General features: G+C 38.0%; 1 protein-coding gene across 14 annotated transcripts in view; it reads right to left on the reverse strand.

Moving 5' to 3' along the window:
• The window catches only part of LOC147361244 (ankyrin repeat domain-containing protein 26-like), a 77,162-nt gene that overhangs the window by 45,683 nt on the left and 14,408 nt on the right, over window positions 1–17,071 (reverse strand). For all 14 annotated transcript variants that reach the window (XR_015139957.1, XR_015139954.1, XR_015139948.1 and 11 more), the window contains exons 6-10: window positions 16,447–16,514; window positions 12,300–12,333; window positions 11,093–11,162; window positions 7,996–8,056; window positions 7,707–7,903 (exon numbers count right to left, since the gene is read on the reverse strand). Coding sequence is in view for 3 of the 14 variants with exons in the window: in XM_086334973.1 (XP_086191099.1) it covers window positions 7,707–7,903; window positions 7,996–8,056; window positions 11,093–11,162; window positions 12,300–12,333; window positions 16,447–16,514 (430 nt within the window). In the remaining 11 variants the exon portion in view is untranslated. The remainder of the gene's footprint in view (window positions 1–7,706; window positions 7,904–7,995; window positions 8,057–11,092; window positions 11,163–12,299; window positions 12,334–16,446; window positions 16,515–17,071) is intronic.

Genomic DNA, 17,071 nt, shown 5'->3' on the forward strand with positions numbered 1-17,071 from the left:
TTTTAAAGCAAGCTTCATATATATATATATTTTATAATTTTTGTGACTTTGTTTTGGTTTTTTAATATTGTATTTTTCAGAGTCTAACCTCTACTCTAGATTTTTAATCTTTGCTTTTTGGTATTTGTTATCAAGTTTGTACCTTTAAGAACCCAATCTTCAGTACCCATTTTTACTTGGGAGTGTGATTCTTGGCTTGATTGCTCTCTCGCCTTTTTGACTCTGCTTTGTCTCCACCAGGTCGACTCTATGTCCTCCCTCCCCCTTCTTTTCTCTACCCAACTCTGTGAATCTCTTTGTGTGTTCCAGGCTGTGGAGAACACTTAGGGACCTGATTAGTGCCTGGATCTGTCTGTCTCATTTTCATTCACCCTTTTATCCTCCTGGTCACCACTGTCTCCTTCATCCCTCTTCTCTTCTCTTTGTAATTCCATGAACCTCTCCAAGGGGTCCAGAATGTGGAGAGCACATAGGGAACTGATTACTGGCCAGCTTGCTCTCTCCCCTTTTGATTCCCCCTCTTCTCCTCCTGGTCACCTCTATCTCCCTTCTCCCTCTTCTATTCTCCATGTAACTCTGTGAACCTCTCTGGGTGTTCCTCACAGTGGAGGAGATTTTCATCATTAACCTAGATGTTTTATCATTGATGCTGTATAGATGGAGAAGTCTTGAGGCTACTGTAAGAATAAGACTGAAAACCAGAGGCAAGAGGCTTAAGTCCAAAACCTGAGAACACCAGAGAACTGCTGACTCCTGGGAACATTAATTGATAAGAGCTCATCCAAAAGCCTCCATACCTGCACTGAAACCAAGCACCACCCAAGAGCCAACAAGTTCCAGAGCAAGACAAGCCATGCAAATTCTCCAGCAATGCAGGAACATAGCCCTGAACTTACATACAGGCTGCCCAAATCACACCAAACCCATAGACATCTCAAAACTCACTACTGGACACTTCATTGCACTCCAGACAGAAGAAATCAGCTCCACCCACCAGAACACAAGCTTCCCTAACCAGGAAACCTTGACAAGCCAAATCGTCCAATCCCACCCACAGCGAGGAACCTCCACAATAAAGAGGAACCACAAACTGCCAGAATACTGAAAGGCCACCCCGAACACAGCAATCAAAACAAGATGAAAAAGCAGAGAAATACTCAGCAGGTAAAGGAACATGATAAATGCCCACCAAACCAAACAAAAGAGGAGGAGATAGGGAGTCTACTTGAAAAAGAATTCAGAATAATGACAGTAAAAATGATCCAAAATCTTGAAAACAAAATGGAATTACAGATAAATAGCCTGGAGACAAGGACTGAGAAAATGCAAGAAATGTTTAACAAGGACCTAGAAGAAATAAAAAAGAGTCAATCAATAATGAATAATGCAATAAATGAGATCAAAAACACTCTGGAGGGAACCAACAGTAGAACAGCAGAGGCAGAAAATAGGATAAGTGATGTAGAAGATAGAATGGTAGAAATAAATGAAGCAGAGAAGAAAAAAGAAAAATGAATTAAAAGAAACGAGGACAACCTCAGAGACCTCTGGGACAATGCTAAACACCCCAACATTCGAATCAGAGGAGCCCCCGAAGAAGAAGACAAAAAGAAAGGCAATGAGAAAATACTTGAGGTGATAATAGTTGAAAACTTCCCTAAAATGGGAAAGGAAATAGTCATCCAAGTCCAAGAAAACCAGAGAGCCCCAAACAGGATAAACTAAGGCAAAACACCCCAAGACACATATTCATCAAATTAACAAAGATCAAACACAAAGAACACATATTAAAAGCAGTAAGAGAAAAACAACAAATAACACACAAGAGGATTTCCATATGGATAACAGCTGATCTTTAGATAGAAACTCTTCAGGCCAGAAGGGAATGGCAGGACATACTTAAAGTGATGAAAGAGAAAAAACTACAACCCAGATTACTGTACCCAGCAAGGAGTTCATTCAAATATGAAGGAGAAATCAAAAGCTTTACAGACAAGCAAAAGCTGAGAGAATTCAGCACCATCAAATCAGCTCTTCAACAAATGCTAAAGGATCTTCTCTAGACAGGAAACACATGAAGGGTATACAAACTCAAACCCAAAACAACAAAGTAAATGGCAACGGGATCATACTTATCAATAATTAACTTAAATGTAAATGGGTTGAATGCCCCAACCAAAAGACAATGACTGGCTGAATGGATACAAAAACTAGATCCCTATATATGTTGTCTACAAAAGACCCACCTCAAAACAGGGGACACATACAGACTGAAAGTGAAGGGCTAGAAAAAGTTATTCAATGCAAATAGAGACCAAAAGAAAGCAGGAGTAGCAATACTCATATCAGATAAAATAGACTTTAAAATAAAGGCTGTGAAAAGAGACAAAGAAGGAAACTACATAATGACCAATGGATCAATCCAAGAAGATGATATAACAACTATATATGCACCAACACAGGAGCACCACAATATGTAAGGCAAATGCTAACAAGTATGAAAGTGGAAATTAACAATAGCACAATAATAGTGGGAGACTTTAATATCCCACTCACATCTATGGATAGATCAAGAAAACAGAAAATTAACAAGGAAACACAAATTTTAAATGATACAATGGACTAGTTAGACCTAAATGATATCTATAGGACATTTCACCCCAAAACAATGAATTTCACCTTTTTCTCAAGTGCACATGGAACCTTCTCCAGGATAGATCACATCCTGGGTCATAAATCTAGCCTTGGTGAATTCAAAAAAATTGAAATCACTCCAAGCATCTTTTCTGACCACAATGCACTAAGATTAGATGTCAATTACAGGAGAAAAACTATTAAAAATTCCAACATATGGAGGCTGAACAACACACTGCTGAATAACCAACAAATCACAGAAGAAATCAAAAAAGAAATCAAAATATGCATAGAAATGAAGGAAAATGAAAAAAACAACTCAGAACCTATGGGACACTGTAAAAGCAGTGCTAAGGAGAAGGCTCATAGCAATACAGGCTTACCTCAAGAAACAAGAAAAAAGTCAAATAAATATCCTAACTCTATACCTAAAGTAACTAGAAAAGGAAATGAAGAACCCCAGGGTTCGTAGAAGGAAAGAAATCTTAAAAATTAGGGCAGAAAGAAATGCAAAAGAAACAAAAGAGACCATAGCAAAAATCAACAAAGCTAAAAGCTGTTTCTTTGAGAAGATAAATAAAATTGACAAACCATTAGCCAGACTCATCAAGAAACAAAGGGAGAAAAATCAAATCAACAAAATTAGAAATGAAAATGGAGAAATCACAACAGACAACACAGAAATACAAAGGATCATAAGAGACTACTATCAGCAACTATATGCCAAAAAAATGGACAACTTGGAAGAAATGGACAAATTCTTAGAAAAGTATAACTTTACAAAACTGAACCAGGAAGAAACAGAAAATCTTAACAGACCCGTCACAGGCACGCAAATCGAAACTGTAATCAGAAATCTTCCAGCAAACAAAAGCCCAGGACCAGACGGCTTCACAGCTGAATTCTACTAAAAATTTCTTCCAGAAAATTGCAGAGGAAGGTAAACTTCCAAATTCATTCTATGAGGCCACCATCACCCTAATACCAAAACCTGACAAAGATGCCACAAAAAAAAGAAAACTACAGGCCAATATCACTGATGAACATAGATGCAAAGATCCTTAACAAAATTCTAGCAAACAGAATCCAACAAAATATTAAAAAGATCATACATCATGACCAAATGGGCTTTATCCCAGGGATGCAAAGATTCTTCAATATCTGCAAATCAATCAATGTAATACACCACATTAACAAATTGAAAGATAAAAATCATATGATTATCTTGATAGATGCAGATTTCTCTTTGACAAAATTCAACATCCATTTATGATAAAAAAAACTTCCCAGAAAGTAGGAACAGAAGGAACATACCTCAACATAATAAAAGCCATACATGACAAACTCACAGCAAACATTATCCTAGTGGTGAAAAATTGAAAGCATTTCCCCTAAAGTCAGGAACAAGACAAGGGTGCCCACTTTCACCACTACTATTCAACATAGTTTTGGACGTTTTGGCCACAGCAATCAGAGCAGAAAAAGAAATAAAAGGAATCCAGATTGGGAAAGAAGAAGTAAAACTCTCATTGTTTGCAGATGACATGATCCTCTACATAGAAAACCCTAAAGACTCCACCAGAAAATTATAAGAGCTAATCAATGAATATAGTACAGTTGCAGGATATAAAATTAACACACAGAAATCCCTTGCATTCCTATACACGAACAATGAGAAAACAGAAATTAAGGAAACAATTCCATTCACCATTGCAATGAAAAGAATAAAATACTTAGAATACACCTACCTAAAGAAACAAAAGACCTATATATAGAAAACTATAAAACACTGGTGAAAGAAATCAAAGAGGACACTAGTAGATGGAGAAATATACCATGTTCATGGATCAGAAGAACCAGTATAGTGAAAATGAGTATACTACCCAAAGCAATCTATAGATTCAATGCAGTCCCTATCAAGCTACCAATGGTATTTTTCACAGAACTAGAACAAATAATATCACAATTTGTATGGAAATACAAAAAACCTCGAATAGCCAAAACAATCTTGTGAAAGAATGGAACTGGAGGAATCAACCTGCCTGACCTCAGGCTATACTACAAAGCTACAGTCATCAAGACAGTATGGTACTGGCACAAAGACAGAAATATAGATCAATGGAACAAAATAGAAAGCCCAGATATAAATCCATGCACCTATGGACACCTTATCGATGACAAAGGAGGCAAGAATATATGATGGACAAAAGACAGTCTCTTTAACAAGTGGTGCTGGGAAAACTGGTCAACCACTTGTAAAAGAATGAAACTGGAACACTTTCTAACACCATACACAAAAATAAACTCAAAATGGATTAAAGATCTAAACGTAAGACCAGAAATTATAAAACTCCTAGAGGAAAACATAGGCAAAACACTCTCCAACATAAATCACAGCAGGGTCCTCTATGACCCACCTCCCAGAGTAATGGAAATAAAAGCAAAAATAAACACATGGGACCTAATTAAACTTAAAGGCTTTTGCACAATGAAGGAAACTATAAGCAAGGTGAAGAGAGAGCCTTCAGAATGGGAGAAAATAATAGCAAATGAAGCAACTGACAAACAACTAATCTCAAAAATATACAAGCAACTCCTGCACCTCATTCTGGAAAAATAAACGACCCAATCAAAAATGGGCCAAAGAACTAAACAGACATTTCTCCAAAGAAGACATACAGATGGCTAACAAACACATGAAAAGATGCTCAACATCACTCATTACCAGGAAAATACAAATCAAAACCACCATGAGGTACCATCTCCTGCCGGTCAGAATGGCTGCTATCCAAAAGTTTACAAATAATAAATGCTGGAGAGAGTGTGGAGAAAAGGGAACCCTCTTATGTTGTTGGTGGGAATGCAAACTAGTACAGCCACTATGGAGAAGTGTGTGGAGATTCCTTAAAAAACTGTAAATAGAACTGCCATACGACCCAGCAATCCCACTGCTGGGCATACACACCGAGGAAACCAGAAGTGAAAGAGACACGTGTACCCCGATGATGTTCATCGCAGCACTGTTTATAATAGCCAGGACATGGAAGCAACCTAGATGTCCATCAGCAGATGAATGGATAAGAAAGCTGTAGTACATATACACAATGGAATATTACACAGCCATTAAAAAAATACATTTGAATCAGTTCTAATGAGGTGGATGAAACTGGAGCCTATTATACTGAGTGAATTAAGCCAGAAAGAAAAACACCAATACAGTATACTAACACATATATATGGAATTCAGAAAGATGGTAACGAAAACCCTATATGCGAGACAGTAAAAGAGACACAGATGTAAAGAACAGTCTTTTGGACTCTATGGGAGAAGGCAAGGGTGGGATGACTTGAGAGAATAGCATTGAAACATGTATATTATCATATGTGAAACAGATCGCCAGTCCAGGTTCGATGCATGAGACACGGTGCTCAGGGCTGGGCACTGGGATGACCCAGAGGGATGGGATGGAGAGGGAAGTGGGAGGGGAGTTCAGGATGGGGAACACATGTACATCCGTGGCTGATTCATGTCAGTGTATGGCAAAACCACTACAATATTGTAATTAGCCTCCAATTAAAATAAAAATAAATAAATAAAAATAATGTGGAATGTACACGTTGCTAGAGATATTTTTTAAAGAAAAAATATCTTCCACAGATAATTTTATAAACTCTGGTGGTAATTTTTCTTTCCTTATGACTTTATAATAATACGTAGTCTATATAAGAAAAAAGCATAAGTCATGATTTCGTTCATTTAATGTATGCAATTACCCATTATTTGCTGACATTCAGAAAAAAGAAATCAGAATCTCTCCAGAGGAAAAAATACACTTCTACATTTCTTCTTTTAGACTGTTGCAGCTGAAAATTTTCTCACTTAATGAAGAGAGATTAAGAATCTCATTTATAAAATTATAAATTATAATTTTAGTAAAAAGAATAGATTAAATGCTTATGTATTTCCTCTTTATTTTCAGAAAGATCTAAAACACCCACCAAGGTTATAGCAAACAGTAAGATAAATTAGATAAGTACATTAAGTATCTAGCGTCGGACACGACTGAGCGACTGAACCGAACTGAAGTTAGAAACCACAATAAACAGAAGGGCCCAAAATTCTTAATTCACAATACGTCTCCAAAGGCCTAAAACAGGGCTCATCTTGAATTGTCTCTAAACGAAAGTTTTGCTAGGTTAAATAGAAGACTGCTTCATTAATTTTGAAGTGAGAATTTTTTTAAAAAGAGAACTCACTTCAAATTTAAATGAACTTCCAGAGGGAACTATATTCAAAAAATATATATATACATACACAAGTGTAAACAAATCACATTGCTGTACACCTGAAACTTACACAGTATTTTAAACTGACTACATTTCAATTCAACAAAAAAACAAGAACAACCACCAACCTCGAAAACAACCACCAAAAAAAAAAAATAAGGAACACATTTTTTTTAGTTCTTCATAAGAATGTCATTCTATGTGTCATTCAAAAGAGTATGAGCATTGTTTTTTTACAACCTCACTTTCTCTTCTTAAGTTGAATTTGAAATAATTTCTCACATATTTATAATATAGAGTTCCTGGTCTGACTGACCCCCCACTATTTCTGTTGTGTTTGTATAATACCTGTCTCATCTTCACTCTCATTCCATCTTATATTCATCTTGTCCTTCTTAAAGGAATTCTTCCTCTTCATCCTCCTCCCCATCTTCATATTCATCTAGTTGTTTTTCCTCAATTCAGTTCAGTTCAGTCGCTCAGTCGTGTCTGACTCTTTGCGACCCCATGAATTGCAGCACACCAGGCCTCCCTGTCCATCACCAACTCCCGGAATTCACTCCTCAGTGCTTTGTAATTCTTTTCTTTCATAACAGCATACTTCGTATGCCAGTATTTATAAATCTGAATCCTGCACTTGTATGCCTCTTATTATCACACCTTTTTGTATCGTGACTTTGAGGGCTTCTATTTCTGTGGTGGGATCCTTTTTGTCATCATAAGGATCAGGGGAATGGTATGTGAACAAATACAGGGAAAGAAGAGTTACAAACAGAACAACTTACCTTTGTACGACCAAGGCCTGCTACAGACTTGAGAAGTTTTGGAACAGGCTCAGGCAATGGGAAGGCAGGACGACAGATGCCCTCAAACCAGGGTGATGGTTTGGGAAATGTTTCAACCACATCTTCAACATTACTACCAGAATTATTGTTCTGAGAGAAAGTTGTACTCTCTGGTCTCAAAATACCACATTTTGCTTCTAGTACAGTGAAAACAGGAGAGAGTACATGAGAACATGTGTCATTTCAAATCAAGGAATAACACCAGGAGGACAGTCTTCAAATAACTTACTGTTTCTCTTGGATAGCTGAGAAGGCTTCATTAACTTCATTAACTTTGATTTCAGGACATGCTGGAGAAGAAATTAAGAGCTTGAAGAATATAACAAGTATCAACCTGAATAAAAGAATTATAACATCCCCCATTTCTCTATGATCTAACACAAAGAGCATAGGCTCTGGAGTCATTCAGAGGTGGATTCAAATCACAGTTCTGTCACTGACTGACCTGCTCATGGGGAAAGGATTATGACAGATGACATCAGAAGCACCAGATCTTCCTCTCCTTACCCCTAATTGACTGCTATACAAATACTAGGACACCCACTAGATTACTTTCTCTACCAAAATGTTCTAGAGTAATAATTTATCCTCGGTAGTTTAGAGCACTATTGAAAAACTAAGACATTTAAATTAATTGCTATATTTCCAAATTTGCTTCCATGATTAATATATACATGGATTATCACTTGTGAAGGGTAATATGAAAGTTTAGGTTTTAACAGAACCTTATTTAGATGGGCTAGAACTGCAAACAGGATAAGCTACTTCTATTCTGTTTGTCAAACAGCTTGAGACCAATGAAACAGCAAAAAAAAATCAGCTACTTCTATGAAACAGGGAAAAAACAAGGTTAAACCCGTAAGACAATGATCATGAATGAAAGCCACACTCTAAATAGAAAGCCATAAGCAAACATGTTCACAATAGAGGCAGAGAGAGATGGACTGAAAGAACAGACATTGAAGAAATGTGTTCTGCAAGGAAAAATTAGGTTAACAGGAAATATTTTTTTTAAAAATTTAAAAAAGGTAGAGGAGGAAGAAGAAAGGAAAAAGTGAGACATTTCTAGTCAAGAACAAACTTTACAGAAAAAAAAAAAGTACAATAAGGTATGTGGAGAAACACATATATTTAGAATGTATATACAATAGATCAGTACCATATCAGTATTCTTAAGGATATACTATGAGCAAAGCCTCTGTTTCATATGATTTTATTAATATATTTTATGCATCTACACTGTTCTTCAAATTTTATGAAAATATCAACATCAGTTCAGCTCAGTTCAGTTGCTCAGTGGTGTGACTCTTTGCAATCCTATGGACTGCAGCACACCAGGCTTCCCTGTTCATCACCAACTCCCAGAGGTTTTACAAACTCTTGTCCATTGAGTCGGTGATGCCATCCAACCATCTCATCCTCTGTCATCCCCATCTCCTCCCGCCTTCAAACTTTCCCAGAATTGGTATTTTCCAATGAGTCAGTTCTTCGCATCAGATGACCAAACTATTGGAGTTTCAACTTCACCATCAGTCCTTTCAATGAATATTCAGGACTGATTTCCTTTATAATGTACTGATTGGATCTCTTTGCAGTCCAAGGGACTCTCAAGAGTCTTCTCCAACACCATAGTTCAAAAGCATGAATTCTTTGGCACTTAGCCTGCTTTATAGTCCAACTCTCACATCCATACATGACTACTAGAAAAACCATAGCTTAGACTAGACAGAACTTTGCTGGCAAAGTAATGTCTCTGCTTTTCAATCTGCTGTCTAGGTTGCTCATAGCTTTTCATCCAAGGAGCAAGCGTCTTTTAATTTCATGGTTGTAGTCACCATCTGCAATGATTTTGAAGCCCCCAAAAAGAAGTCTGTCACTGTTTCCATTCTTTCCCTATCTATTTGCCATGAAGTGATGGGACCAGATGCCATGATCTTCGTTTTCTGAATGTTGAGTTGTAAGTCAACTTTTTCACTCTCCTCTTTCACTTTCATCAAGAGGCTCTTTAGTTCTTCTTCAATTTCTGCCATCATGGTGGTGTCATCTGAGTATCTGACGTTATTGGTATTTCTTCTAGCTATCTTGATTCCAGCTTCTGCTTCATCCAGCCCAGCATTTCACATGATGTACTCTGCATATAAGTTAAATAAGCAGGGGGATAACTTACATCCTTAATGTACTCCTTTCCTGATTTGGAACCAGTCTATTGTTCCATATCCAGTACTAACTGTTGCTTCTTGTCCTGTATACAGATTTCTCTGGAGGCAGGTCAGATGATCTGGTATTCCCATCTCTTGAAGAATTTTCTACACTTTCTTGTGATCCACAGAGTCGAATGGTTTAGCACAGTCAAGAAAACAGAAGTAGATGCATTTCTGGAACTCACTTGCTTTTTTTATGATCCAGAGGATGTTGACAATTTGATCTCTGGTTCCTCTGCCTTTTCTAAATCCAGCTTGAACATCTGAAGTTCATGGTTCATGTACTCTTGAAGCCTGGCTTGGAAAATTTTGAGCATTACTTTGCTAGCATGTGAGATGTGTGCCATTATGTAGTAGTTTGACCATTCTTTGGATTGCCTTTCTTTGGGATAGGAAGGAAAGCTGACCTTTTCCAGTCCTGTGGCCACTGGTGAGTTTTCCAGATTTGCTGGCATATTGAGTGCAGCACTTTCACAGCATCATCTTTGAGGATTTGAAATAGCTCAACTGCAATTCCATCACCTCCACTATCACTTCGCATTCCAGGATGTTTGGCTCTAGGTGAGTAATCACACCATCCTGATTATCTGGGTCATAAAAATCTTTTTTGTAGAGTTCTGTGTATTCTTGCCACCTCATCTTAATATCTTCTGCTTCTCTTCGTCCTTTATGGTGTCCATTTTTACATGAAATGTTCCCATGGTATCTCTAATTTTCTTGAAGAGATCTCTAGCCTTTCCCATTCTATTGTTTCCTCCATTTCTTTGCATTCATCATTGAGAAAGGCTTTCTTATCTCTCTTTGCTATTCTTTGGAACTCTGCATTCAAATGGGTATATCTTTCGATTTCTCTTTTGCCTTTTGCTTCTCTTCTTTTCTCAGCTATTTGGAAGGCCTCCTCAGACAACCATTTTGCCTTTTTGCTTTTCTTTTTCTTGGGGATGGTTTTGATAACTGCCTCTTGTACAATGTCATGAATCTCCATCCATAGTTCTTCAGGCACTCTGTTTTTCAGATGTAATCCCTTGAATCTATTTGTCACTTCCACTGTCTAATCATAAGAGTAAATACTACGTGAAACTAATTTCAGAGCAGGAAAACAAATTTCACAACAGAACACTTTACCTTAGTTTTAAAACCTAAGACTTCATCATTTGATGTAGGCCCTAAATCAACGCCAGGTTTGTTGGGAAACCTTTAAAGCAAAAACATACAATAAAAATGAGTGAGCTCATGTCCTTGAACAAAAGAAAAAAAAAAAAAAAAACAAGTGAAAGTTTGTCTATATATTAAATGAACTTTCTTGACATGAATAAAATTTGGCCTGTTTTAAAACAGCTTTTTTTTTGTAATTTTTTAAAAGATTTCTTGATGTGGACCACTTTTAAAGTCTTTACTAAATTAGTTCCAATGGGGCTTCTATTTTAGGTTTTGGCTGTCTGACCCCGGGTTATGTGAGATCTTAGCTTCTCTGACCGAGCATCGAACCCATACTGCCTACATTGGAAGATGTCTTACTAACCGTCTTAACCACTGCACCCCCAGGGAAGTCTCCAAAAAAGTTTTTTGTTACCTATTTCTGCGTTCATCTGTCCCAACCTATGAAATATCTAGTTAACACTCATTCTTAGTTTCCATAACAGAGAGTGACAGCCAATGCATCGGCAGAGCCTAAAAATAATTTGTTTTCACCAAAAGTTCTAATAGCTGAACTGAAAATCCCATTGATGGATTGAAATAATTCTTGTTTGCCCAAACTGGAATAAACCTGATGACTTAAAGCAAAGCAGAAGAACAGGCTTTCCCTTCTCCATTGTCTGTTCAAGGTTCAGAGATGAATCTGAGTCCGTCCAAAAGGGGAGTCTTGGTCCGTCAGCAGGGATACCACTTACTGAGACGGCACCACTTCTCTAAGAAGTGAGTACACTTCTAAGAGGGAGTGCAGGGAGTTTCCCCACAATGTCAAACTTAAAATGGACACAAGTCAAAGAACTAATTTATATCTTTAACTTATATGCTCCATGGGTACTTCTCAGTCTCTGCTGAGGGCCATGGGAGTGGACATGGGAGCCAGGAAGGCCAATTGTCAAATCACAGGTCAACTCATTTTAACCAGGGTCAATTCATTAACCTCCTGAAACCACAGTTGCCTAATTAAGTAAAAGTAGGATACAGCTACTTTACAAAGCTGCTGTGATGACTCTATGAGGTCACAGATGTTAAGCATGTAATGCATTGTCTAATCCAAAGTAGAACACTCAACAACCATTACTTTCTCTTCTCCATGTTCCCTTAGTTAAACATATAATTTAAAACATCCATAAAATCATACCTCCTTGAAGAGTGCTCTTCAGAACTCTCACCAACTATTAAAGAAGAAAGCAAGATACATTTTAAATCAACAGAAGTAAAATACAGAATAGTAAAACCTCAAGACTGAGGCTTTGTTTAAAAGTATTCCTTTCAAACCACGCCTGGAGGCCACACTAGAGGAAGGGGACAGTGGTTGTACTATACTCGTAGGCCACTAATGCCTAAGAACCACTCCTCCCCTTTATAGTCATCAAATGCAGAACAAAATAACAAAGAAAAGAACTGCTGTTTACAATGACCATAATCCTAACCAAACTCCAGGAGACTGAGAGAAAATGATACTACACCATCAATACAATCAGTACTATAAGCTGACAATAGCATGCTTAAACAGCACAGTGTTTCTGGATTTCTATTGCCTGGAGCACTGAACAGAGACTATAGGTGTCTTGCTGGGACATGACAACTTCTCTGGCTCTTCAGTTCACAGTGAAAACGCCCTATCACAAGGAAGCTTGGTCAAAGGCACTGAACTTCAGAGCGTGGTAAAACATTGGAAACAGAAGTTTTCTCTTCCTGGCCCTCTTTCCCAAGGCAAGAGAAGTATGAAAGATGTAGTGATTCCAGGTATAGAAAGGATAATCTCTTGAAAGGCAGTTGGGGGAGGCCAACGGGTAAAGGGGCTCAATTCAGTGATGAGAATGGGGACTAGACTTGTACTGGTGAGCATGAAGTAGGGTACACAGAAGCTGAACTTTTAAAAAAGTTCTATATATATATAGGGAACTATATATATATGTATATAGTGTATATATATATGGAACTTGTTTAAAAAGTTCAGCTTCTGTCTGTGTGTGTGTGTGTATATATATACTAACATGTTTAAAAAGAATCTCTTGATGATGCTGTGAAAGTGCTGCACTCAATATGCCAGCAAATTTGGAAAACTCAGCAGTGGCCACAGGATTGGAAAAGGTCAGTTTTCATTCCAATCCCAAAGAAAGGCAATGCCAAAGAACGCTCAAACTACCGCACAATTGCACTCATCTCACACGCTAGTAAAGTAATGCTCAAAATTCTCCAAGCCAGGCTTCAGCAATATGTGAACCATGAACTTCCTGATGTTCAAGCTGGTTTTAGAAAAGGCAGAGGAACCAGAGATCAAATTGCCAACATCCACTGGATCATCGAAAAAGCAAACATCTATTTCTGCTTTATTGACTATGCCAAAGCCTTTGACTGTGTGGATCACAATAAACTGTGGAAAATTCTCAAAGAGATGGGAATACCAGACCACCTGACCTGCCTCTTGAGAAATCTGTATGCAGGTCAGGAAGCAACAGTTAGAACTGGACATGGAACAACAGACTGGTTCCAAATAGGAAAAGGAGTACGTCAAGGCTGTATATTGTCACCCTGTTTATTTAACTTACATGCAGAGTACATCATGAGAAACGCTGGGCTGGAAGAAACACAAGCTGGAATCAAGATTGCCGGGAGAAATATCAATCACCTCAGATATGCAGATGACACCACCCTTATGGCAGAAAGTGAAGAGGAGCTCAAAAGCCTCTTGATGAAAGTGAAAGTGGAGAGTGAAAAAGTTGGCTTAAAGCTCAACATTCAGAAAACAAAGATCATGGCATCCAGTCCCATCACTTCATGGGAAATAGATGGGGAGACAGTGGAAACAGTGTCAGACTTTATTTTTCTGAGCTCCAAAATCACTGCAGATGGTGACTGCACCCATGAAATTAAAAGATGCTTACTCCTTGGAAGGAAAGTTATGACCAACCTAGATAGCATATTCAAAAGCAGAGACATTACTTTGCCAACAAAAGTTTGTCTAGTCAAGGTTATGGTTTTACCCGTGGTCATGTATGGATGTGAGAGTTGGATTGTGAAGAAAGCTGAGCACTGAAGAATTGATGCTTTTGAACTGTGGTGTTGGAGAAGACTCTTGAGAGTCCCTTGGACTGCAAGGAGATCCAACCAGTCCATTCTGAAGGAGATCAGCCCTGGGATTTCTTTGGAAGGAATGATGCTGAAGCTGAAACTCCAGTACTTTGGCCACCTCATGCGAAGAGTTGACTCATTGGAAAAGACTCTGATTCTGAGATGGATTGGGGGCAGGAGGAGAAGGGGACGACAGAGGATGAGATGGCTGGATGGCATCATGGACTCGATGGACATGAGTTTGAGTGAACTCCGGGAGTTGGGGATGGACAGGGAGGCCTGGCGTGCTGGGATTCATCGGGTCGCAAAGAGTCAGACACGACTGAGCGACTGATCTGATCTGATCTGAGACTATCTCCTTCCATTGCTCAAGAGTATCTGGACCACACAGAGCAGGATGGTCCAAAGAGTGCTGTGTACTAGTGAGAGATATCATTATATCAATCCTTCCCATTATAAGGCAAATGTTTATAGAAATCATGCTTTTTCAGCCTGGAAGGCATACATCATCACATCCTAAGCTGATGAACAAGGGGAGGGAGGGAAGGATGGAGGGAGCCACGGATTCTGGTGTTACTGGATAACATTTCCCAGGGGTCGTCATGATCTGAAGCTGAAGGGATGACTCACATGCAGTAACTCCAGAGGAGCACTGCAAGCTTGAGCAAGGAGAGCAGGGGCAATGATTTTTTAAATGTTTGCACCCTGTGAGATCAAAAAAATGCTTAGTACACAAAAGACTATCAGTCTTTTGAAAGTTATCAGTTTAGTGAACAAACAAAAAATAAGCATGTTTTCTTTGAAAATTGTGTTTAGAAAAATACAGAAATTAACCGGAGAAAACTCTATTCTGAGCGTATTGAAGACCAAGACACTGTCATCTCTGTGTCTCCTCTGACTAGCGTAATAAACCAACCTACAGTTCTTTGATAGATGTTTTTGCTGTTCAGTCACCAAATCGTGTCTGACTCTTGTGACCCCATGGACTACAGCTCACCAGGCTCTTCTGTCCATGGGATTTCCCAGGCAAGAGTACTGGAGTGGGTTGCCATTTTCTTCTCCAGGGGATCTTCCTGACACAGGGATCAAACCGTATCTCCTGCATTGGCAGGTTCTTTACTACTGAGCCACCTGAGAAGCCCCCTTTGATTAGATAGAGGTCTACTCAGTTAAACTTATCCTTGGATACCCTGTACAATGTGCTAGTCCTAATGTTTTTTTTGTAAATGCAAAGTATTTTTGTGCTTTTATTAGAACCTGCAGAGTCCCAAGTTGTTCTATTTGAATATTTATTATGATAATCTTTTAACTGATGGCAAGAGAACATCTTGTTCTTACAAAACTATACTCTCATGACTATTGTCCAACACACAAAAGAAAATATCTGATCCTAATGAAGTCATTCCGGGACTTGGTGATGAAGTCAACTCCAGGAGTTGGTGATGGACAGGGAGGCCTGGTGTGCTGCGATTCATGGGGTCGCAGAGTCGGACACAACTGAGTGACTGAACTGAACTGAACTGAATGAAGTCAACCTATCTCACTCTCTCTGGATCTGTAAGGAATGAAGTTGGTAATCTAGACCTGTTTGGTGCAATAGGCAAAATAACTGGTTCTCAACCAGGCAATGCTTTCCTGCCTTCTGTACAATTGGTAGGTATCTTTCAGAAATAATCTCTCACTACTATGCTGCACACTGGCTCAGCTTTGCAGTTATTGTTTATCATTTCTTATCCTATCAGGAAGGGATAATTCAAGTTCCCAGTTTTAATGATGGGAACTATTTTAGTGAGACTAATCACTACACAGTGACTACTAAGTATCCATTCACTAAATGCAAATCATTTCTAAAAATGAAAGTTCACTTTAATAAGATGTCCAGTCTGCTGTACTGTGACTATAGATGAAATATACATCATACTCACTTAAAATTTTTTTTCTGATTTACACAAAGATCTAATACAGGACTTTAGGGGCCATATTACAGAGATGGATTTCTTCTCAGACAATACTGTCTTTGATGTTAAATCACCTACAATTAACTTCTTAAAGAATTCTAAACACTAGAGTATAAAGAAATTAATTAAAAAAATAAAATACACATGCAATTTACCCTAATTTTTTCATAGTTCTTTCATTATTGAAACTTCCTCATTCCTACTTTATCTATGGTAGAATCACTGAGAGTAATTCAGTATCAGATGACTTACCTGGGTTGCTATTTTCAGGAGAAGTTTTAGATCTCTTTTCTTTATATTCAGAAATCAGTTGCTGAAAGCTATGTATTAAAAATGCAATAAATAATATTTTAACACTGATATGAAAAACAACTATCAAATTCTTAGATCATTTCAGACAATGTCAGAGATAATATCAAAACTTCAATTGTCACATACATTTCAAGTTTCTAAGTTCTATAAACTTTTATTTAGCATGTAGTAAAGGAGAAAGTAAAGGTCTATTTTCACCCTGCTTATTTAACTTATATGCACAGTACATTATGAGAAACACTGGGCTGGATGAAGCACAAGCTGGAATCAAGATTGCCAGGAGAAATATCAATAACCTCAGATATGCAGATGACACCATCCTTATGGCAGAAAGTGAAAAAGAACTAAAAAACCTCTTGATGAAAGTGAAAGAAGAGAGTGAAAAAGTTGGTTTAAAGCTCAACATTCAGAAAACTAAGACCATGGCATCCGGTCCCATCATTTCATGGCTAATATATGGGGAAACAGCAACTGACTTTGTTTTGGGGGCTCCAAAATCACTCCAGATGGTGTTTGCAGCCAAGAAATTAAAAGACGCTTACTCCTTGGAAAGAAAGTTAGACCA

The sequence above is a fragment of the Bos grunniens genome, chromosome 13, assembly GCF_055505025.1.
Source record: "Bos grunniens cultivar Pamir isolate PY7600 chromosome 13, Bosgru_T2T1.0, whole genome shotgun sequence".
NCBI lineage: Eukaryota > Metazoa > Chordata > Mammalia > Artiodactyla > Bovidae > Bos > Bos grunniens.